This window comes from Aotus nancymaae, unplaced genomic scaffold (assembly GCF_030222135.1).
Source record: "Aotus nancymaae isolate 86718 unplaced genomic scaffold, 86718_ANA_hifiasm-v0.15.2.pri h1tg000099l, whole genome shotgun sequence".
Taxonomy (NCBI): domain Eukaryota; kingdom Metazoa; phylum Chordata; class Mammalia; order Primates; family Aotidae; genus Aotus; species Aotus nancymaae.
Genome location: NW_026988514.1, coordinates 7,999,789 through 8,025,685, shown reverse-complemented (window position 1 = coordinate 8,025,685; position 25,897 = coordinate 7,999,789). Strand labels below are relative to the sequence as shown.

The 25,897-nt window shown below is 38.0% G+C and overlaps 1 protein-coding gene across 4 annotated transcripts in view; it reads right to left on the bottom strand.

Annotated features, from left to right (window-relative positions):
* Positions 1-12,658, bottom strand: part of TMEM273 (transmembrane protein 273) — a 58,792-nt gene extending 46,134 nt beyond the window's left edge. For all 4 annotated transcript variants that reach the window (XR_010340053.1, XR_001111554.3, XR_001111553.3 and 1 more), the window contains exon 1: positions 12,573-12,658. Coding sequence is in view for 1 of the 4 variants with exons in the window: in XM_012477489.2 (XP_012332912.1) it covers positions 12,573-12,615 (43 nt within the window). In the remaining 3 variants the exon portion in view is untranslated. The remainder of the gene's footprint in view (positions 1-12,572) is intronic.
* Between the last annotated feature and the right edge of the window lie 13,239 nt (positions 12,659-25,897).

Here is a 25,897-nt window from a genome sequence, read left to right as displayed (position 1 = left end):
AATTTCCAAGTTTTCTTTTTGCCTCAGATGTCCCAAATGGGAACCGGAAAGCTGGCAACCCTGTAACACCAATGGGCACAGACATGGAAGCCCCAAAAAAAGCCAGTTCCCTTGAACCAAAGACTGGGAAAGGTGCAGCCTAGGAAGACAAGACTTTTAGGCAATCACCACTCCACAGCAGTCAAACGGCACAGAAAAAACTGTGCCCCACCCTGACCCCCACCCTCACCAACAGAGGCTGAGTGAAGACCTGGACTTCCATCCTCACCGGTTAGTTACAAAGAGCCCCCCCTCCCCAACAAGGGTGGTATCAGAGGGCTACATGGGGAAGAGAGACCTTTATGCCCAACAAGTGAAAATGTCCCCACTCCCAGGGGTATCAGTGGAGGGCGTGTGGGATCCTGCACTTCTACCCCTTCCTGGCAGTGACAAGGTTCCTCTCACTTCCTGCTAGGAAAAGGTCAGGATGCCCTCCACTGCCCAGCAGCCACAAGGTTACCCCACCCCACAGTGTCAGCAGGGGACACATGGAGAGCAGTGATGAACCTGGGCACTCCCAGCAGGGTGCTACAGGTGAGGGCCAAAAGGGGAGCCTGCACCGCACCCCACCCCACAGTAACATGAAGCCCTTCTCCCACCAGGTGTCACTGGGGACCAAAGAGGATGTCAAGCTCCACCCATCCAGCAATCATGAGGAAATGTCCCTTTTCTCCTGACAGAATGATATCTAAGGAGGCCTGCTAAAATTGAAGATTTCAATAAGATTCAGAGTTTCATAACATCAAACCCAAAATGTTCAGGTTTCAATGGAAAATCATTTGTCATAGCAAGAACCAAGACAATCTCTATTTGAATGAGAAAAAAAAAATCAACAGATGCAATCACCTAGATGACAGAGTTAGAGTCATCTGATAGAGATGTCCAACTAACCATAAAAATGCTTCCATGAGCAATTGTGAAAACGTCCTGAACTTCACAAAGAATATCTATGAAAGCACCAACAGCTAAAATCAAATGTCATGGTGAGAAACAAAATACTTTTCTACTAAGATCAGGAACAAAGCAAGGATATCTGCCATCACCACACCTGTTCAACCTAGTACTAACGTTCTTGTCAGCATAGCACGGCAAGGAGAGGAAATACAGGCATACCATTCAGGAAGGAAGAGAGAAGACCAACTCTATTTGCAGAGAACATGACTGTCAACACAGAAAATCTCAAGGGATCTAAAAAATAAGAATATGTGAGTTCAGCAAGGTGGTGGAATATAATAAGATTAACATATGCAAATCAATGATGTTTCCATATGCTGACAATTATACACAGAAAGAAATACTTTAAATGATAAACATAATTCACCACATAAACAGAACCAAAGACAAAAACCACATGATTATCTCAATAGATGCAGAGAAGGCCTTTGACAAAATTCAACAGCCCTTTATGCTAAAAACCCTCAATAAACTAGGTATTGATGGAACATATCTCAAAATAATAAAAGCTATTTATGACAAACCCCACAGCCAATATCATACTAAATGGGCAAAAACTGGAAGCATTCCCTTTGAAATCTGGCACTAGACAAGAATGCCCTCTCTCACCACTCCTATTCAATATAGTAATGGAAGTTCTAGCCAGAGCAATCAGGCAAGAAAAAGAAATAAAGGGTATTCAATTAGGAAAGGAGGAAATCAAATTGTCTCTATTTGCAGATGACATGATTGTATATTTAGAAGACCCCATTGTCTCAACCCAAAATCTCCTGAAACTGATAAGCAACTTCAACAAAGTCTCAGGATACAAAATCAATGTGCAAAAATCACAAGCATTCCTATACACCAATAACAGACTTAAAGAGAGCCAAATCAAGAACGAACTGCCATTCACAATTGCTACAAAGAGAATAAAATACCTGGGACTACAACTAACAAGGAACGTAAAGGACCTCTTCAAGGAGAACTACAAACCACTGCTCAACGAAATAAGAGAGGACACAAACAGATGGAGAAACATTCCATGTTCATGGTTAGGAAGAATCAATATCATGAAAATGGCCATACTGCCCAAAGTTATTTACAGATTCAATGCTATCCCCATCAAGCTTCCAATGACCTTCTTCACAGAACTGGAAAAAAACACCTTAAACTTCATACGGAACCAAAAGAGAGCCCGCATAGCCAAGTCAATTCTAAGCAAAAAGAACAAAGCTGGAGGCATCACACCACCAGACTTCAAACTATACTACAAGGCTACAGTAATCAAAACAGCATGGTACTGGTACCAAAACGGAGATATAGACCAATGGAACAGAACAGAGGCATCGGAGGCAACGCCATACATCTACAACCATCTGATCTTTGACAAACCCGACAAAAATAAGCAATGGGGAAAGGAGTCCCTGTTTAATAAACGGTGTTGGGAAAACTGGCTAGCCATGTACAGAAAGCAAAAACTGGACCCCTTCCTGACACCTTACACTAAAATTAACTCCAGATGGATTAAAGACTTAAACATAAGACCTAACACCATAAAAACCCGAGAAGAAAATCTAGGCATAACCATTCAGGACATAGGCACAGGCAAGGACTTCATGTCTAAAACACCAAAAGCATTGGCAACAAAAGCCAAAATAGACAAATGGGACCTAATCAAACTCCACAGCTTCTGCACAGCAAAAGAAACAGTCATTAGAGTGAATTGGCAACCAACAGAATGGGAAAAAATTTTTGCAATCCACCCATCTGACAAAGGGCTAATATCCAGAATCTACAAAGAACTAAAACAGATTTACAAGAAAAAAACAAACAAGCCCATTCAAAAGTGGGCAAAGGATATGAACAGACACTTTACAAAAAAAGACATATATGAGGCCAACGAACATATGAAAAAATGCTCATCATCACTGGTCATTAGAGAAATGCAAATCAAAACTACATTGAGATAACATCTCACACCAGTTAGAATGGCAATCATTAAAAAGTCTGGAGACAACAGATGCTGGAGAGGATGTGGAGAAATAGGAGCACTTTTATACTGCTGATGGGAGTGTAAATTAGTTCAACCATTGTGGAAGACAGTGTGGCAATTCCTCAAGGACCTAGAAATAAAAAGGATCTTAATAAATGGAGACACATACCGAGTTTATGGAAAAAAGCAACATAGTAAAGATGTCAAATCTCCCCAAATCGATCTATAAGTTTAATGTAATTCCTATCAAAAGCCCATCAAGACTGCTTTTGTAGATGTGCAAAAGATTATTTTAAAATTTACATGGAAAAGTAAAGGAAAGGCAATTTCTAAATTTTTTTTTGAAAACGAAGAATAAAGTAGAAGGAATCACTGTACAGCCTTGAGACTTCATGTATTGATAGAAATCAAGACTGTATGGGATTGGCAGAGGGACAGACACATCAACGGAAAAGAAAAGAGAACCCCAAGTTAGCCCCACCAGAGTATTACTCACTGATTTTTGACAAGGGAGCAAAATATGTTCGGTAGAGGAAGGATCATTTTTTCAAATGATGGTGCTGGAGCAATTAGATATCCATAGGTTAAAAAAATCACCTCTATTAAATTCATACTTTATCCAAAAAATAACTCAAAATGGATCATAGATTTCAATATAAAACATAAAACCATGTAAATTTTAGGAGAAAGTCTTGGGAACATAAGGTTTGGTGCAAACTTCTCAGACATGCTGTCAAAAGCACAATCCATTAAAAAAAAAAAAAACAGATTAATTAGTTAGTTAGGCAGTTAAAATTAAACATTTTTGTTCCATAAAACACCCTGTTAAGAGAATTAAAAGACAAACTGTAGACTAAGAAAATATTTGCAAGTCACATATTTGATAAAGGACTCATATCTAGAGTATATAAAGAACTCAAAATTCAACAGTAAAAGAGAAAAGCAAGCAATTCATTTAGAAAAAGGGCAAAAGTCATTAGGGGAATTCTTGTCCTATCAGGAAATGTCTCTTGCCACCTGAGTTCTCAGCCTCTTCCTTTACCTTCTGCTGACTTGCAAGAGACCCTGGGGTATTTGTTTTCTGTTGTTACAACTGTAGAGATCTGTTATGCAGCAAAAGAAAACGAATACACCAAGGCTTCTTCCTCCTGAAATTCACACACCACGTGATTCTGAATCATTGTCTTGGCAGGAACTTGGAACAGGGGAAAGCTGTCAGCAAAGATTTTTATAAAGATCTCAGGGACTAAGACCCAAGGAATAAAGTGATGACTTTGACTTGTAAGATAAAAACGAATTTAATTCTCTTTACCCCAGCCTCTGCCATCTTTTCATTATAAATTAAGGGAGAAAAAAAAGACTGTTCTCTTCAATAACTCTGGCTCATTCAATGAAGAATGTTTTAGGCCCTGGAATGTAATTAAAGTGATATTGTATTTCTCTTAATATCATGATTATAATAATGCATGGATTTCAGCACATGCTTTCCAACAGAATTAAAACGAAGATAGATGGCTTACATTGTGGATGGAATTAGAGTCCATAGGAATATTTTATATGGAAGATTTTTTTAAAAGGAAGATGCAGACCTCTAATAAAATGCCTAGAAATTTCACCAGATATTTTCAATAGCTAGTCTTAGATCAATGTTTTAGCAAAATTTAAAAATATTGATCAGTTGATATTTAAGTAGCAAACAATTTATTTAGAATTGTGAGAACCATAATCCAAAACCTAGTTGTAAGATTTTTTATCATCATGGCAAAAATATATCAGCCTTCCTCGGGCATCCCATGCCCCAAGCGTGGACCCCTGAAAACGGCAGCACTGGCCACGCAGTCTTCTGGAAGGGAATGGATAACATGAATCGAATCACCAGGGGATATCATGCAAACTCCAAGATGAGGAATGTTCTGTGGGGAAAAAAAGTGGGAATGGAAAGCCACATGCTTTAGAAATATCTTTATCATGAAAGACAAACAAAGGCTGGGGGGATGTACCACATTAAGGAAGGCTAATGTGACATAGTTGGTCACCCCAAGCCATACCTGTTCTAGATTCTGTCCTGGTCTGGAGGCAAAACCAAGGCTGTAGGGAACATTATTGGGTCCATTGAAAATATTAAAATATGATAAATAGATTATATGAAAGTATTTTGTCAACATTAAATTTCCTGAAGTTGATGATTATACTGTGGTATATAAGAGGGTATCTCTATTCTTAAGAAATAAACACTAAAGCCGGGCGCAGTGGCTCACACCTGTAATCCCAGCACTTCGGGATGCCAAGTCAGGCAGATCACTTGAGGTTGGGAGTTTGAGACCAGACTGACCAACATGGAGAAACCTCGTCTCTACTAAAAATACAAAATTAGCTGGGTGTGGTGGCGCATGCCTGTAATCCCAGCTAATCAGGAGGCTGAGGCAGGAAAATCGCTTGAACCCAGGTGGTGGAGGTTGCAGGTGAGCCAAGATCACACCATTGTACTCCTGCCTGGGCAAAAAGAGTGAAACTCTGTCTCAAAAAAAAAAAAAAAGAGGAAAGAGATCCAAGATGGCTGACCAAAACTCTTGTCTCAAAAAAAAAAAAAAAAGAGGAAAGAGATCCAAGATGGCTGACCACTAGCAGCTCGGGATAGTAGCTCCTAGTGAAAGTGCAGAGAACGAGAGGATACCACACTTTCAGACGAATTTTTGTTGCTCACGGACCCGGAGATTACCAGTGGAGGAGCCCCACGGGTCACTAGCACGACTCTTGTGGCCGGTGCGGCGGTTTTGCTGGTGCCTCAGCACGGCAGTTCTTGGTGCAGGGTGAGCAGGACCGGGTCCCCTTTTGGCCGATTCCTGGGCAGAAAAGCACCATCAATCTTAACACCGCTGTTTTGACTGGTGCAGTGGATTGCTCAGATTTCGGCACTGGGAATCAACAAGTTCGACGTCCACTCAGAAACCTAATTTGAAAGTTGGAAGTCACAAAGACGACAGGTGGATAAATTTACAATGATGGTAAGAAACCAGCGTAAAAAGGCTGAGAATACCCAAAATCAGAATGCCTCTCCCTCTACAGGGGATCACAGTTCCTCATCAGCAACAGAACAAGCCCTGATGGAGAACGAGTGCGTTCCATTAACAGAAGTAGACTTCAGAAGGTGGATGATGAGAAACTTCTGTGAATTAAAAGAACTTGTTCTAACCCAATGCAAAGAAACTAAGAACTTTGAAGAAAAGGTTTGACGAAATGCTAACGAGAATAGACAATTTGGAGAGGAATATAGGTGAATTAATGGAGCTGAAAAACACAACACGAGAACTTCGCAAAGAATGCACAAGTTTTAACAGTCGAATTGATCAAGCAGAAAAAAGGATATCAGAGTTCGAAGACCAACTTAACGAAATAAAACGAGAAGTCAAGGTTAGAGAAGAAAGGATAAAAAAGAATGAGCAAAGTCTCCAAGAAATACGGGACTATGTGAAAAGACCTAATCTGCGTTTGATAGGTGTACCTGAATGTGATGAAGAGAATGAATCCAAGTTGGAAAATACTCTTCAGGATATCATTCAGGAAAACTTTCCCAACCTAGTAAGACAGGACAATGTTCAACTCCAGGTAATACAGAGAACACCACAAAGATACTCCTCAAGAAGACCAACCCCAAGGCACATAATCGTCAGATTCACTAGGGTTGAAATGAAGGAGAAAATACTAAGAGCAGCCAGAGAGAAAGGTCAGGTTACCCACAAAGGGAAGCCTGTCAGACTTACAGCAGATCTCTCAGCAGAAACCCTCTCAACCAGAAAAGAGTGGGGGCCAATATTCAACATCCTTAAAGAAAAGAACCTTAAACCCAGAATTTCATATCTAGCCAAACTGAGCTTCACAAGCAAAGGAAAAATAAAATCTTTTGCAAACAAGCAAGTACTTAGAGATTTTACCATCACCAGGCCTGCTTTGCAGAAGCTTCTGAAAGAAGCACTACACATATAAAGGAACTACCAGTATCAGCCTTTCCGAAAATATATCCAGCTAGCATCAAATGGCAGTATTAAACTCATATATATTATTAACTGGATAAAAAGCCAAAACCCATCGGTACGCTGTATCCAGACCCATCTCACATGCAACGATAAACAAAGACTCAAAGGGACAGAGGAAGATTTACCAACCAAACGGAGAGCAAACATAAATAAATAAATAAAAAGCAAGAGTTGCAATTCTCACCTCTGATAAAATAGACCTTAAAGCAACAAAGATCAAAAGAGGCAAAGAAGGACATTACATAATGGTAAAAGGATCAAGAAGAGCTAATGCAACAAGAAGAGCTAATGATTCTATATATACACACAACCAATACAGGAGCACCCAACTTGTCTATATAAGACAAGTTCTTAATGACTTATAAAGAGACTTAGCCTCCCACACAATAATAGTGGGAGACTGTAACATCACATTGTCAATATTAGACAGATCAACGAGATAGAAAATTAACAAGGATATCCAGGACTTGAACTCAGACCCGGAACAAGTAAACTTAATAAATATTTATAGAACTCTCCACTTCAAATACACAAAACATACATTCTTATCAGTACCATATCACACCTATTCCAAAAATGACTACATAATTGGAAGTAAATCACTCCTCAATAATTGCATAGCATTTCATAGGTTTAAATGAAATATTGGTTGGCTGCTTGTTTGTTATTACCTTCCCTTATTCCTTCATGTCTCCATTGTTAAGCACAATTACTGGCATAAAAGAGGTTTTCAATTCCCATTTTTAGACTGCATTCTAGCCTGGGCAATAAAGCAATATTCCCATTCTCTCTCCCTCTTTCTCTTTCTTTTTCTTCCTCTTCTTCATTCTTTTTTTTCCTTTTTTTCTTTTTTTTCTTTTCTTTCTTTTTTTTTCTTTTTTTCAAAAAAAAGAAAGGATGAACCTCAAAAAAAAAAAAAAAAGAAAAAAAAAAGAAAAAGAAAAGAAAGAAACACCGATGTATTTAAGGGTTAAAAGAAACCCCATGGTATACACAATTTACCCTCAGTTGTTTCAGGAAATAAATTGTGTGTGTGTGTGTGTGTTTGTGTAGAGAGAGAGAGAGAGAAAAAAAAAGGCAATATATGATCAAGCAAGTAAGATAAATTATTTAAAATAGGCAGTCATATGGGTGTTCTTTGTATTATTCTTATTCGTGTACTTTTCTTGAAAGCTTGAATTCTTTTGAAATAAAAATTGTTTTAAAGAGGTTAAACATTCACTTCAGTTTTTCCACAATGTCCTTTCTATTCTTGACTAAGAGGCTATTGGTTTTAGAGCTAAAAATTCAGCTTTTGGGCATCAAAATGCCTGTTTGAATCCTAGCTGGGCCACTCACCTGCTACTTTAATCTCTCTGTGCCTCAGTTTCCTTGTCTGCAAACACAGGCATGACTACAATAAAAGCATCTGCTTTTGGGGCTGAGAAAGCAACAGGGTCCACGTGGGAGTGCTGAGAGCAGCCCAGCCCAGGGTCAGCTCTCAGGAAGCGAAATTTTATCGCACTTTCCAGGAAGGAGAGTTACATGTAAGAGGAAGTGAATTAAGGGCCACAATGATTCTAGCAACAATGACAAGCAGTAGATATTTCACCTGCAAGCTATCAAGATTAGTCAGCCTTAGCAAATAAAACAGTGTGATGTGGATTCAAAGAGAGACAGATGCAAAAAGTGGCACAGAAGATGAAGCCCATTAATGGTTCAGACATAGTAAATGTGTATAGAATAGACATAGAATATGTATCCTATATAGAATCATTGCAAAGCAAATAAAGGAAAGATTATTACATAGATGATATTGCAACAACTGATGTCCCATAGAGAAAACATTAAAATTAGATATTTTCTTTAGGCCACAAATAAAAATAATTCAAAATAAATTGAAGACCTAATCATAAAAAATGCAACCACTTTAAAGCAAAAATAATTTTTTAAATGTTTCTTAAGACAGAAAAACCAAACATACAAAAAGGGAAAGACCAATACATTTGATTACATCGTGTTGAAAGACTTCTCACAGCAAAGGATGCCACAAAGATAAAAGATAAGCAACATACTGAGAGAAGATATTTGCAACACACGAAATGTACAAATAATTAATATCCAGAATACTACATAAAAGAACAATAATCAAATATAACTTGGGAGATAGGTATATAAAATGAGAAATCTACAGAAAAGGAGAATGGGCTGTCTGACAATGTAGAGAAAGTAGTTATTCTCTACATTAGTAGTAATTAGGAACACACAAACTAAAATAAAAACTTCGAGATAAAATTTTATACCCTTCTAATTGTCAAGCATTGAGAAATCAGGCAGTATCAAGTATTACTGAGTATGTAAGGAAATAGATACGCCCACAACCCCCGGTGAAGAGCAATTTGGTAATATCCAATAAAAGGAGAATTTAAGCAACATTTCCCCTACCAGGAATGTCTTCTAGAAAAACAGCAGCAGGTGGGTTTCAGGAGGTAGGGCGAGAGGGCTCATCTAAGCATCTGCCGTCAGGTTGCAAGTTAGAGACTACCTAAATTCTGAAAGTACGGAAATGGATAAATAAACAGATAAATGACAGTGTTTCTGCAGAAGCTTGTAGAGTAGTTGAGATGAATGCATTTGACCCATATTATCAGAATGGGTAGATAATACAACGTGTTAACTATGCTATGATGGATTCCTCCAAAGTTATTAACAGCTGCAAAGCAACCCAGGAAGGAAGCACAGCCAAGCCTGGGGTGCCACTCCCTATGGGGAGGGAGGAAAACAAGAGGAGGAAGAAAGCCAGACTCCACTGCTTATGTTCTGTTTCTCTGATGGATACATTGATTTAGCTACCTACCTTTAAATACATATCTAGAGGGAGAGTTAACATTTGGTAATTCAGGGTGTTGGCTCCATAAATGTCTGTTCCATTAATCTCAGGGTTTGAAAATATTTAAAGAATATTCAAAAACTGTTTCTTTAAAAACTTTCTACCAACTCTGTCTGGGAAAGAGTGACCTGGCTTCTCATCCCAGGGTCCCCTGGTCATACTTGGGATCCTGGATGTCACGGAGGGACTGGACGGAGAGAGCCCCCATGCCTCCCAAGGCCCCTGAGGCACAGTCCTCCTACACCCTGGGTAACTGGCCTGGTCACCCACCCTCCCGGGCATCCATCTGCTGGTGGAGTGCACTACCTAGTCCTCTAGGTCCCTTTCTCCAGTCAATAAAGGGGAAGCCCAACGTTTTCTTCATTTGCTTTCAACAGGCTGTCACATTTGCGTTTTGTTCACAAACATTTACTTATTGGAATTAAGAACATACATAATCATTATGAAAAATGCCAATACAGAGAAACTAATATGCCCTATAATTCTTTTTCCTAAGAATAAAGGATACTAAGAACCATTTGCTGTATTTCTTTCCAGTCAGTCTTTGGATATGTAAGTAAACACATGCAAAATACGACTACGGATTACTACGGAACTCTAACTTGTAACGATCACTTCATCACTGCTGCTTTGTCCACATCAGTTCATGCCTTTCATGCGTTTAATGATACGTTAAAGCATAATTAATTTAGTCAAATTCCTACTGATAGTCACTTGTTTCTGGTTTTCACCATGGTTTCAGCAGTGTTGAATAATATCCTGTGAAATATTTTGGCCGGGCTTTTACCCTATTATTTCATTAGGTTATATTCCTGAGGGTGGAATTTCTGGGTGAAGGGTTATGAACATCTTACATTTTGCTTACAATGACACCCAGATTTTGCCAAATTGCCCTCTGGAGAGATTGAATAAGTGAGTCCCCTCACATCCAACAGTGAGTGCTCACCAAGTGTCAGATCCTGTGCTAAGTGCTTTAAATGTGGTAACAGATTTCATTCTCCCAATAGTCCTACGAGGTGTCCCCAACTTACGGATGAGAAAACTGAGCACGGAGAGGATGAGTTCTTTGTCCAAGTTGTCCAGGCTGGTAAACAACAGAACTGGGATGAACATTCAGGGAGTCTAGCGCTGGATACCCCTCCTAACCACTGTGTACCTCTACCAATAGTATATGAAAGCACAAACGAGCTGTGATGCCTTGGCCCAGTGACTAAAACCTTATCTGTAAAACACAGGTAACTGTGGATCTATTATACAGAGTTGCTCTGGGGGCCAAATGAGCTCATGTAACAAGTTTAGCAGAGCACCCAACACCTTAGACACACTAAAAATTGCAAGGTGTTGTTAGTTCTTTTATTATTTGTGAGACTGGACATTTTAAAGGTTTTTTTTGTCAATAATTCCTCAATGAATTGCCTGTTTATATAAGTTGCACATTTTTCATTGGATTTCTTAAATTTAACTTCCTTTTTTTCTACCAGGACAGACTTGTTTGTTCATCTAGATAGGTCAAAAGGAGAAACAAGGGTTACAACTTCCTTACCTTCCACCACATCTCTGGTCAGGCACATTTCATCTAACCACCGTGCACACTCTTAATTGCTGCTTGCTGGTTCCTGCCATCTCCTCACGGTCACTGCCAAGGGCCCATTTCCATGTGTAAACTGATGGATGTTGTGGCTCTCTGCCTGTCTAACATGCTAACTTCTGAAGGCCAAAGTCTTTGCTATCCCCTGCTTAGTGCAGACTTCAGATGGAAATCCGCCCACAAGACCAACTTTCCTCACATTCAAGATACAACCTATTGTTCTGGAGACATAAGATTTTATCTGGAGACAGACTGCTTACCATTGAGTCTTGGAGCAATGCAAGTTCTGGGAAAGAATGTCTTTGTATATATGAGGGACATATGCTGCCTGTTTAGGAAACAACAGTTGATGTCAGAGGAAACTTTGTAAAGCCACACATCTCTCTCCATCTCTGTCTGTCTCCATGTATGCATATTTCTAACCATCTCTGTATGTCTCTGTCTGTGTGTGTGTGTGTGTGTGTGTGTCTGAGTTTCTTCCTCTCTGTCTGCTTCTCTGACTTTATATTTCTCCCTCTTCATTTGGCCCTACTTTTTTATTAGTCTTTGCCTCTCTCCTTTCTTCCTTCTTTCAGTGAATGCATTAACGATAATTTTTAAAAACAAGATACCTCTGAATAGCAGAGTCTGCTTCACTGCATGAGAATCCCGATTCACCGTTAACATCTACATACCTACGTGTTCTCACTCTAAGTCAGTATTTTGATTTGACTTAATTAAATTTAACTTAATTTTCTCACAATCACAAAAAGTAAACATGATTATCTCCCATCTCATTAGTTCAGAAAGTTATACTCAGAGAGTTTCAGAGGCTTATTCTAGTTTATTAGCAATGACGCCAACGTTTACACCCAGATTTTTCTAGATACCAAGCCTGAAGCTCCTTCTGCTATGACAGTTCCTATTCTCATTTAGCCCAGAAGTATTTGTAAGTTGCAGCAGGAGTGAGATAAACAAGAGCATTGCTCACTACTAGGTCAAAGTGAGAGAAGCCATCTGTGTAAAGGGACAGAGTTATGCTTTAGGGATCAAGCCCCAGTGGGCTAAGGCTCCCCCCAGTTTCCTGCCCACTGAGGTTCCCCCAGACCAGAGACCCCCACAGTCGCCACTTACCCAGGAGGAAGAGGATCCTCAGCATGCTGACTCCAGAGTCCATGCTGGCGCTCTGCTCCTGTCTCCTGGCAGGCCAGGCACAATGAACCATGTGACCCAAGGCTCCGGGGACAGGACAAGCCCCACGTGACTGATGGGGAAGGAAGCCACCGCCACAGCCAGGAGGCTGTTCAGTTCCTCTCAGCCTCTCGGAAGGCAGGGCTGAAGGAAGCCACTGTCATCCTGGTCTCTGCCAGAAGCTGGCTGTGATTAGGCCCACTGCACGTGCTGGGGTATTATACCCAGCGTTCTCTCCTGTAACCCTCCCCACAGAGTGTGGGAACACAGCACGGTGAGGTGCGATTTCTTGCCCAACGACCCATGCTGCTAAGTCTCAGAGAGGATGTGGGCAAAGCCGGTCTGCCCTGCAGTCCAGCCCTTGCAGTAGCCTCTGACTTTGAGCAGTAACAAGAAATGCCTCTCCGGCCAATAGTCCAGCTTGGTCACTGTTTTTGTGCCATGGTCCCCTCTGAGTCTAAGAATGCCCATTGCTCTCTTCTCAGAATAACATTTTTAAGTGCCCAAACTAAAATAGATAAGAATCATAACAGAAATCAGTAGTATCAAAACATAGTTATCAAAATATTTTGTTAAACCTGAGATATAGAAATACACATGCTTCTTTATCCACACAACGAATAGCAAGATCTGGCAGCAGATGAAACAGCTACCACCATCTCGACATGGTGGCAAATGGAATATATTTAGAGATGCCTGTAACAGCTGGAATGTGGATGGAAAAACCTGTGATTCCTACCAAGAATAAAGTCACCTGGTAGTAATGTTGCTGTGGTTTGTTTGCCACACTACTATTAGAAAAAGATGCTAAGTTTTCCTTAGAGGTTAGAGAACAGAGTTGTAATTTTTTTCCCACCTAAGTTTACAGGCCCCACGTCCAGGTCCCTACCCTGGAGGAGGCTTGGTAGTCACGCAGGCTCAGCCAGCATGCTGAGGGCCACATGCTCCTGTACTCCTTTATACCTGTACGTTGTCACAATGCTTAGCTGTTCAGCCACCAACTCAAGTGTGCAGGAAATGTCACTTTTAAAATATAAATCAACTTAATGACAAGTCTCGAACCCCCTCACCCAACTGAGCTGGCAGAAGTTGAGCTCTTTTCATTCTTGGGCTCCCTCAGTCAAATCCCTAATGGTAGCAGCCAACACTCTGAGCACTTGCTACTGTGTCCTATGTCACCTTAGCAGGATTTCCTGGTAGGAGTCATAAGTCTTTCCATCCACATTCCAGCTGTTACAGGTATCTCTAAATATCTATTCCACTTATCACCATGTAGAGATGGTGGTAGCTGTTTCATCTGCTGCCAGATCTTGCTATTTGCTGTGTGGATAAAGAAGCATGTACATTTCTATATCGCAAGTTTAACAAAATCTTGCCCCAGTTAATGGGAACATGTGTAAGAAAAATATTTCACTTTTCTCTAAGTGTACAAGCTGTCCAAGTCCACGCAGCAGTGAACATGAGAGCTGGACTCAGAACCCAGGCTGGCAGTCTACGCCCCTCAGGCTGCATCTGCCCTCCATGCACAGACACCACCCACTGGCAAGGTCCACCCAGAGCAGTCCAATTGCCCTAGTGCCACGGATGCCCCCTGGGTCCTTCTGCATGGCTGTTATAGCCCCTTCAGAGTTTCTCATAAATAATGGACATGCGTGGAGAAGGCTGGTCATGAGAGAAGTAATTGGCTTCATTTGGGTGCCTTAAAGTTCCATCCATCCACACTTTACTTATTTCATGAAATTACAATCAGTCTCCACCTGCACCAAGAAACATACTCTCTTATTTATCCTGGAATATGTGGAGAGTTTTCTAATTTTACCCCAGTTTTAATGGGAATATGTATAAGAAGAATATTTTCACATTTCTCTAAGTGTACTGAAAGAAAATGCCAGTGCAGACCCCACAGTCTGTAGACGGTGGCTGGGGAGAGCCGAGCTACATTCGGGCCCGGCCCAGGGCTTCCAGCCACACTGGGCAGTTCCATTTTTATGTGAAATCACTAAGTTTCAAATGTCGGGAACTGATTTTAAAACACTTTTGCATGGGATGAGTCAACCTAAACACCAGCATGAACTTCTGCTCCCTAACACCTGTTGAAACATTCTTGGGGGCTCAACCTGTGCCACATAGTCTCAGGAGAGGAAGCATCTGTGGCCACTTTTGCAGCCTCCAAGTGTGGAAAATCTGCAGTCTGCGCTCTGCTTAGACAGGCAGAGGCCCAAAACGCCCCGTAAGCTAGAATCTCATGAGATGCCCTGGCACCCAGCCGAGGCACCTCGGTGAGAAGGTTGTGTGTCTTTTCGATGTGGCACAATGCACCCAGAAGAGCAGGTGCCCCATCCCGTCCTCCTGTAATGAACGCCCAGTTCTGACTGTGAGGCTGCTCCTGTCACTGGTGTGGGATGGCTTGCACTGGCTGGGGAGCTGTGAGGGCGAGGCCCAGAGCACCTGGCCTAGCACTTGGCACAGTGCTGGCTCCCTGTCGGGTTTGTTGAATGAAGAAGTCAATTCACCCCATCTACTCTGGAGGCTGAGGCAGGAGAATTGCTTCAACCTGGGAGGCAGAGGTTGCAGTGAACCAAGATCGTGACACTGCACTCCAGCCTGGGCGACAAGAGTGAAACTCTATCTCAAAAAAAAAAAGAAGTCAATTCACTTTAATTCACTTTCTTATCTCATGCCCAGCCAGCCCAGCCTCCAGCCTACCTGGCAGGAATGTTTTCCATATCATCTAGGTGAGGAGGGTCACTGCACTGCCGATCAGAAGAGAATGAGCCTCACTCCAGCAGCTCTCAGGTCCTGCCCCTCACTCGGGTACATGGCCTCCCCCAAGGCCACCAAGCCTGGGACTCTTCTGTCCTTAACACTGCACCCTCAGGACCAGCCAGGGAGCTCACAGGACTCATGTCTCAGTGAATGCCTTTAGTGTAAGTCACAAGAAACTACCAAACTCCATCATTATGCAAGATTTTTAAAAATTTAAAGATAGGGAGGATTCAACACACAGATTTGTTTATTGGCCTTACATAGAACTGTGCACCTAACAGTTAGAATATGACCACTTTTTTCAGCATGCATGCAATATTTACTCCCCAAAATGGTCATACACTGGGCCATAATATAAGTCTCAAAAATTTCAAAGAAGAGGTGACATATAGACCAATTTTCTTATCCCGATGTAATTGAATCAAATGACAGTAACAAAAATACACAATAGAAATTTCTATCAGTTTGGAAATTTAAAAACATTTCTAAGTAACTCATAGATCAAAGAAAAAATTATAGTGAAAATTAAAAATAGCTGGAACTTAATAATGAAAATGCTGCACATCCGATTTTGTAGAATGCAAGCCAGGTAGTATTTAAAAGGAAATGTATATGTAAATACTTAGAAAAGAAGAACTGAAAGAGGAATGAGATAAACAACCAGTTTGAGAAGTTTAAAAAAGAGTTAGCACAGAAAAAAAGGTAGAAGAAAGAAAGCAATAAATATGAGAGCAAAAATGAATGAACCAGAAAGCAAAGATACAATAGGGAGGATTAACACATCTTAAATGTTTCTTCTTAAAAAACTAATAATATGAAAAACTCTTCACAGAATGGATTAAGGTAAAAGAAGAGGAGACAAAAATAAATAATATTTAAAATAAATAAGTCCAAAAAGGTAGCAGTGATGGCTTTATTAGCAATCTTATGCCAATTAATTTGAAAACTTTGATGAAATGAACACAATCTCAGGAAGATATAACTTACTGAAATGAACTTGACAAAAACAGCAAAACAGAAGGATCCTGATGCCTTTCAAAAAATTGAATCAAATAGTTAAAAATCTTGCCACAAAGAAAATATTCAAAACCATTTTACAGATTTTTACAGAAATTTTAGAAACTTTAAGGACTAGAAAATTACAATATTAACAAACTAGTGCAGATAACAGAAATAAAATGAATATTCTCTGATTCATTATGTGAGGCTAGCGTAATCTTTTTACCAAAAGCAGGCAAGAAGAGAGTAAGAAAGTAAAAGTATATTCCATTCTCACTAAATAAAATATAGTCCAAAATCCTTTTAAAAATTACCAAATCAAATGTAGCCAAAAAAAGGATAAGCTATTATGACCAAGTCATTCACCACTTTAATTGATTAAAACAGAAAATAAATTAAATTAGCTTAATAGATACAGTAAAGCATTTGATAAAATTCATCATCCATTCATGATAAAAACTCCTAATAAACTAGAAATGGATAAAAACTTCTTAATCTAATGAAATGATACCTGCCAAAATATAACAGCAAATGTCATGATTATGGTATACTGCAGAGGCAATTTCTTTAAAATTAGGAACAAGATGCCCTTTATCACTATTTCTATTCAAAACGGTCTAAGGTCTAGTTAGTGCAATTTTTTTAAAAAAAGGAATACAAAGAATGAGCACTGGGAAGGAAGAAAAATCTATATTCTTAGTTGATATGTTTGTCTACGAAGAAAGCCTCTAAGACTCAGAGATTAATTGTTAAAATAATAATATGGCTGAATACAAGGTCAATATTTTTAAAAATCAATTTAATTTCTATGTATCAATAACAAACAGAAAACATATTATTAAAAAATATAAAATTACACAACCACTATTCCACAATGTATACATATTACAAAATAACATGTACCTGAAAAATACAGGCAATTTTATTAATAAATAAGTTCATAAAAACTAATAATAATTAGACCAGAATCACCAAAAATTCTCTCTCTCTTTCTATATACATGCATTTTTAAGGAATATAATAAATATATAACACATTTATTTTATATATATGAACAATGAATCTAACAAAACTTGCTCAAGATGCATGGAGAAAACATTAGTGCACAGCATTAAAGAGGATCTAAGCAAACAAAAAGTGTGTCAGTATGGATAGGAAAACTCAAAAATCCTTAAGTTGTGGATTTTTCTCAAACTAATCTGTGGTGTCAATACCGTCGTTTACTCAACTTCATAGTAGTCAGAGAAGTGAAAATCAAGACCACAGTGAAACACCATTTTACACTTTCATATTGGCAATAATAAAAATCTTGGGTAATATTAAACAAGTGAAAATGTGAAAAAATATGGTATAACATCAGCAATTTTCTATTGTTTGGTAAAGTTGAAGATTTGTGTATCATGTGATTCAACAGTACTCCTCCTGAACATATGCCCAGGGACTCTCTCACACGTGTACATTCAGAGACATAGAAAAGGACATTCATAGAGCATAATTGGTAACAGCAAAAAAGACCTTGGAGGAACCATGAAATCCATCAACAGGAAACAGATAAATAATTTATGATACATTTTTATAGCAGAATAGTATAGAGCTATAAAATGAATAAATGACAGCAACCTAGGACAATTTGGATAAGTCTTAGAAACATAATATTGTATGAAAAATCAAATTGTGGAAGAGGATAAAAATATTAATTTCATAAAGCACAGAACCAAGCAAAGCTATACAATAAAGAACCTAGAGATATATATATATTCTTCATTAAACGGTATTTTAAAAAATCTAGAAAATGATAAACACAACATTCAGGAGAGATTTATCTCTCAGAGCAATGCAGCAGGAGGAGACAGGAAGGAACACACAGTAACATGCAAAGGTAATAATCTGGTTCTTTAATCGTGAGGTAGGTGTATGGGTACTTGTTTTGTTAGTAGGAAGGTCAGACTCTGAGTTTTTCCTAAAGTCCTGGTTTATGTCCACTATCTTAGTACAATTATAATAGCATCCCCTTTCATTCTCAAAGGTTTGGCAAAGGTCCTTATTCAAAACCTACATATATTATGAAGAATTTGATGTTTATTAAAGATTGCATAACTAAGAAGTAACTAAAACAAATATTAATGCCAGCAAGGTTGTCTTGACAGACATTTCAATAGTTTCATTGATTCTAGCAATTAGCAAGTCTAGTTTAAAAAATTTATCCCAATTTTGACCCATTAATTCTACTTTAAGGGACATAGTTCAAGCAAATAATTGAACAAAAATGTATGGACAGATATGTAAGGTTGCTCACTACCAAATTATTTGAAATTGAAAGTCAAAACAACAAGTAAAAGACAGGAAACAACCTAAATTGTTACACATCTGACACAATGGTAAGCAGGCAAGAGGGCGTTCACCAGGAAATGAGAGTTCCTTTCTCATCACCACCTCGCCTGACTTTTGATAAGCAAATGGGTGTGGATAATTCCAGGGAAAGAAGAAAGCTGGAAGTTGGAAGTAGACATGGTCAGTGGTTGCAGCCCATTTGTCCAAGAACTTTTGCAATTAAAGAACAGTGTGACCTTGTGTATTAGTTCATTCTCAAGCTACTGATAAAGACATACCTGAGACTGGTTAATTTATAAAGGAAAGAGGTTTAATTGACTCACAGTTCAGTATGGCTGGGGAGATCTCAGGAAACTTACAATCATGGCAGAAGGGTAAGCAAACATCCTTCTTCACATGGCAGCAGCAATGAGAAGTGCGCAGCAAAGGTGGGGAAAACTTCTTATAAAAGCATCAGATCTTATGAAAATTCACTATCACGAGAACAGCATGGAGGCAACCACCCCCATGATTCAATTGCCTCCCACTGGGTCCCTCCCATCACACATGGGGATTATGGGAACTACAATTCAAGATGAGATTTGGGTGGGGACACAGCCAAACCATATCACCTTGGTCCATAGTTAGCAGAAGATATGAGTTAAAATAAGGATATGTGTGCATTTAGGAGAAGTCTAGAGGTAATCTTAAACATAAATATGACCCAATTTTACCCTAAATACGTATACACGTGTTTTTGTTTTAATACTCTTTCCTGATTATAAAAATTCTATCTTAGCTTTTTCACACACATGCCTTCATTTCTTTCCCTATTTCTGTACAGCTATGTACACTTCTGTTGCTGACCCAAGAATAATACTGTGATTCTAAATTTTCCCAAATATACCCAGGTCATGGTAAAATGTATAAAGCCCATTAAGGTACTAATGTAAATCTCACTATTGATCAATCTTGAAACAATGAAACCACCAAAACCCAAAGGCAACTTTCAATTTTTTCCAGTTCCCCATGGAGCCAAGGAGCTGATGAGCCACTGAATGGACTTTGAGGAAGCCATAGACCAAGGCCATGTTTGAAAATACAAAGGGTTAAAGCTCAGGAACCCTGTCCCAGGAGCTCCCGGCCAAGGAAACTGAGGCAGGGCTTTCTGTGAGCCCAGCTCAAAGGGAGGCTAGAGGACAGAAAGCTCTTTCAGGCTGGGCATCCGATTTCATCGGTACTTCGCCACCTGAAGGTTGTGTGAACTTAGGAAACTGTGGCCCATACAGCATTTTCCTCACTGTTGAAAAAAAGACCTTCGTTCTCTGCCCATATCTCTTAGAACATTGTATAAGTTTGCATTTATTGAATTTGAAGAACAGTAAAAAATCCAAGCTACCCAGAGGCCTTGTTTCTTTACCTCGACCATGAGTAAAGGAGGGCCTGATATCTGGGCATTTCACATAATGCAGGAAGTGTCTTTGAGAACACTACTAAATATTGGGGGTCACACACCTTCACCTCATTTTCTCAGGAGTAATTAACATGTTTCTTGGCTTCTCTGCCTAGGAAATGAGCCTCAAGTCAATGACAAATTCTCAATTTGTATGGGATTCATCTCTGAAATCACAAGAGTTAAGTATAGACAACAATTTCCTTTGTATTAAAATGTGTCATCTTATAGGTAAAAATTCTGAAAATACACTGACATGAAAAATCTTTTCTTACCTACACAATCTCAAAGACCTATCTACTTAGTTAATAGTCACACCAGGATATATTGTTTACTAAGTAGTAAGACTTGGGAAGAAAAAGAAGAAACAAATTTTGGAGACAGAAACAGTCTTGGGATTAAGTGAAGCTTTTAAGAAAGAAATTCAGAGTCAGCTGTGAGGTAGTGATTAACAGCATAGACTTAGGGGCCAGATAACTTTGACCCTAGACCTAACCCGTGTCTTTGTTTTTTCATTTGTAAAACAGAAATGAAAATTTACTCATACGGTTGTTAGGAGAATAAAGTGAATTAATAGTCCTGAACACTGACTAACACATAGTAAATTTAAGTGTGTCTTGTCTATGCTATGGTTGTTTGTTGTAATGTTGATTTACAAAAATAAGCTCAATTTTGAGTGACCTATATGATGAATGCTACAAATCTTTAGTGGGAGATATAATGGATGACTTAAATAAATAGATATTTATCCCAGGTTCCTAAATAGACAGGCATGGGGTCCTTGGTATGCCAGCACAGGGCTTCTCTCTGAGAAGTGAGAAAAATGAATGAAGCCCTAAGATGTAAACTGAAAACCGTGAGAAACCCTAGAGGAGACAGAGGCAGTTGGGTGTCAGTGTGCACAGTAGGAATTGGCAGGCAGGAGCAGAAGAGGCCTGGGCACCCTGCACCAGGTTCAGGTTGGTGGGAAGCCCTCTACTTGGCCTACTCTCACCCCTCTTGCCTGGATGAAGCCAAAGAATAGTGGGGCAGCCCAATGCCAGGTGGAGGTGATGCGTTCACAGCAGAAAGACACCAGAGTGGAGGGGACCAATACCAACAGATGAATACCAACTGGCCAGCCCCTGACCCTTTTCTGACACTGCCTCCACCTTACCACACTCTCAGGGAATGCATGTCCACAGCATTGCTGCCAAGAAAAAATAATTGTGGACAGGGCCACGGGGAGTTTCTGAGCAGCCCCATAAGGAGAGATAAACTTTAAGGCTTAGGGGGCGGGCTTAGATGTCCAAATAAGGAGTGTCTGAACTCAGATCTTAAAATGAGAGGAATGTCAATCGACATGTTCTCAACTCCCTTAACAAGGCACCAGCAGAGCTGAGACAGTGCTGGTCCTCCAGTGTGGGTCACCAACCAGCGCAGCCAACAGTCCTAAAATAACATGAGTTCGCACAGAAGGTAATGGGGCATCTGAATTGAAAAGTGGAAAACTAAACAGATGACGATGATTAAAGTTAATGGAACTAGGAGTAAAACAAATAATTTAACATAAGCCCACAAAAATACGCAGGGATAAGAGAGACTGTTGAAAACATTGAGCAGGAATGAGCAGCTATGAAAAGGAATTAAAATAGAGTCACTGAGTATGAATGTATGTAAATAAGGAATACAATGGAGGAGATAAAAGAAAGAATATAGCAGAATATTCATTACTGAGTTCTTAAAGTTTAGATTTTCCTGAAATCTCTCAGAAAACACCAGAAATAAGAATAAGAGAATTGAAAGAATAAAATAAATATCAAGAAGCTTGGAGTAAAAGTGTCAACATTGAAATACATGGAGAATTGGAAAAAGAGGGAAAAAAATTAAGAAAGGGAAGGAATAAAGAAATAATAAATTGAATTTTTCAGAAATAAAGAATAAGGATTTCAATAGAAATGGCTTAAGAAATGTTAAAAAGGATCTATAAGGAGGAAAACCATCTATGTGTTAAAATTTATTATTATCAAAATCTATTACTAAAATTTAATAACATCACTGAAAAAAAATTCTAAGACTTATAAGAGAGAAAATGAACATCACTGACAAATGAAAATAAATCAGAGTACACTAAGTATCTCAACTGAAATAATGGATGTGTCCATAAAATGGAGAGTTGAAGTAAAAGAACTTAAAACCAAAAATTTTATATCCAGCCGAACTCTCATTTAAAATCAAAGATAAAATAAAAATATTCTCAGTCATGCAAAATGTCAGAGTCTCTTTGAAAGGACTCAGAAGAAATACTTTCACAGAAAAGATAAATTTAAGAAGGCAAAGAAAGATACTAGAAGTTAGTGTTAAAACAAAAACAAAAATTTCAAGTCTATTGCCCAAATGTGGAATCACCAAACAAATGGGCAAAACTCATATTCCTTAATAAAATCCCCTTTTCTCCATTTTCTTTTTCTCCACTGTTTTAACTTTGAAAATAATGATGAACATATACGTACACATATTTTAAAAATTAAAATTCTATATGATATTCTATATGATATAATATGGAGGTGAATATAGGAGACTGGGAGGATGTCAGATGGAAGTTAATTTATGCTAACAAAATTACCTTATTCCAGGAAAGACATAGATATTGATAAACTCAAGAAATTAATGGGGAGAAAAATACCAGTGTGGATTATGATAGGCTGGGGATAAACATCAGAGTCATAAAAATGGGCTGCTTAAGTTTTAAATAAACAAAAGAAAACTCAGCCTGTCTAATGAAACCTAAGAAAAGAGAAAAAGAACAAATGACAAAAAGCATAGTAAATGGAAAAAGTAAAAGAACACTACAAAAATAAATTATGAAATATTACAAAATAAGTAAAATAAATATGACTGAAAATAATATTTTTGTGACTTTGGAATAGATAAAGAATTCCTTAGTAAGATCTAAAATATATAACAAAGAAAACTGATAAATTGCACCTCATTAAAATTAAGAAATTTTGTGCATTAAAAACATTATTAAGAGTAAAACTACAACCTAGAGTGGGAGAAGGCATTTATAATACATGCATTTAACCCAGGCCTCATCTCTAGAATATATATATAGAGAGAGAGAATATAGCAAATATTCCCTGGAATCAATAAAACAAGACAAGCAACTCAATAGAAAAATGAGCAGAAGACTTAAGAAGACACTTCACGCACATCATACACACACACACACACACAAAGACATCCAAATGGCCAAAAAATATATAAAAGTGTGCTCAATTCCATTTGTTAGCAGGGAAATGCAAATTAAAATTATAATCTGATGTGGCTGTATATCTACCAGAATAGCTAAAAGGATAAAAACAGAAAATTTCAAATGTTGGTGAAAATGTCAAGCAAACAGATTCCTCATATACTGCTGGTAGGAGGGTAAATTCGTACAATCACTAAAATATTTTGCAATATCCATGAAGGTTAAATACACACACGCACACACACACACACACACACACATACACACATGCTCAGACCCACCAACTCCACTTCTATTTATATACCCAAGAGAAATGTGTGCATGTGTATATTCACCAGAAGAAATGTACTAGAATGTTCATAGCCCAAACAGAAACAGCAAAAATCTGGAAATCATCACAATGCCCAATAATTAAGTAGGTAAACAAATTGTACATTTACACCATAGAATTCTGTATAATGATAAACAGGCACAACCACATCTTAGATGGGTCTTACTAATATAATTCTGTATAAGCAAAAGAAATCAGATATGTTTATGTAAAGTACAAAAGCAGATCGAATTAATTTCTGCACTGAAAAGCCAGGATAGGGTTTCTGCTGGGGTGGGAGTGATTGAGAGGAAGTACAGGGGGTCTGGGGTGCTGGTAATGAACTGGGAACTCTACACACAGTGTACTCTTCTGTGAAAATTCTTCTGATATTTATGTGTATATATACATTCCCTGCATGGATATTGAATATACATTCCTGCATGTGTACTGAACTTCAATAAAAATTGAAGAATGTAAAGAGGGACACCTCACTAATTATAAAACTATTAAAAATGTATAAAACAACTTATATGAAAATTTGTAAAATGCCCCAATCTGTTGTCCATGTGTTGTTAAACAAAGATATATTTTTTAAAGACATTCAAAAAAGATGACAATAAGGGACAAAAAATGTAACAGATACATATAAAAAGCAAGGTGATGATTTTAATATGGAATAAAACACAATTTAAGGTGACATATTACATGAGGAGGAAAGATGAATATTATACAAACTGAATATTATATATATATGAATATTATACATACATAAGTAAAGAAATATAATGATCAGGCACATGTAAGCACCTAAAAAGTAGTCTCAAAATACACAAAGCAACGACTGAAAGAAGCACAGGAAGAAATAAACAGGACTACCTGGAGAATGTTACATATCTGTTTCTGAAACTGAAAGATCAAGTAGACAAAATAAGCAGGAGCTAGCTAATTTGAATAACACTAAAAATAAGGTCATACTAATGCATTTACACTCAACAGAGAGAATACAAGTTTTATGACACATCATTTCCTCTTACATCACATTGGCAAGAACTTTGTCATATGACTGTACCTAACTGCAAAGAGGCTGGGAAATGTTATCTTTCACTCACATGTCCTACATACAGCTGAGAGATTTATTACTAAGGTAAAAGAGGAGAGGAGAAAGGAGACCCACAACAGAAATGATTAACAAAACACTGGTTATTTACAAAGACTAACACAATGGACATCTAGCAAGACTTACAAGGGGGAAAGAAGAAATAATGTATAAATAAATAAGATACCTATTTAATAAACCTGCACGTTCTGCACATGTACCCCAGAACTTCATATAGATAGATAGATAGAGCAACAAATCATTCTTACACAAACTTTTACAGTAAAAAAAAGTGAAACCTATTCAACTTATTTTAATAAAAGCTCATATCAGCTGGGTGTCAAAACCAGATAAGAGAAGAACAAAGATATTCACGTATGAATATATACATTTTATATAATATATTAATAAAATTCTACCACTTATTTAAGAAAACTAATAAACTATACCAAAATAAGTTTTATTCAAAAAATTCAAGAATGGTTTTAAGTCAGAAAGTCAATCGATGTAATTCACTGTATCTGTAGATCAAAGGCAAAAAATTATATGATTATCTGAATAGATGCAGAAAGTACATTTAATAAAGTTCAAAACTTGTTTATTGTTTTTAAAAACAAAAAGAGTTCTTGATATTGAAAAAGAAGAAACAAAATTGCCATTACTTCCAGATGAAGCAATTATCTAATAGAAATCTCGACAGCATTAATATACAATTATAAAAACTAATAAAGAAGCTAAGCCAGATATTTGAACACAAAGCAACCATATAAAGCAATAGCTTTCTTTTATAGCATCAAAAGTAAATTCAAAAATATTTCAAATATTAAAGCACCATGCTCAATAGTAACATAAATTTTATACTATCTGGAAGTTTAATGAAGAATGCACAAGTTATTTATGGAGACATATATCTCCAACAAATAACATTAAAGAAGACCTAAATAAATGCAAAGAACATCACATTTATGTAAGGAACAATTTAACATTCTAAAGATAGAAATGTATAGATTCGATATAATGACAATAAGTATTCCAGGTGAATTTTTAGGAGCTTCATAGGCTGATTTTAAACCTTATATAGATAAACACAAGTCGAAGA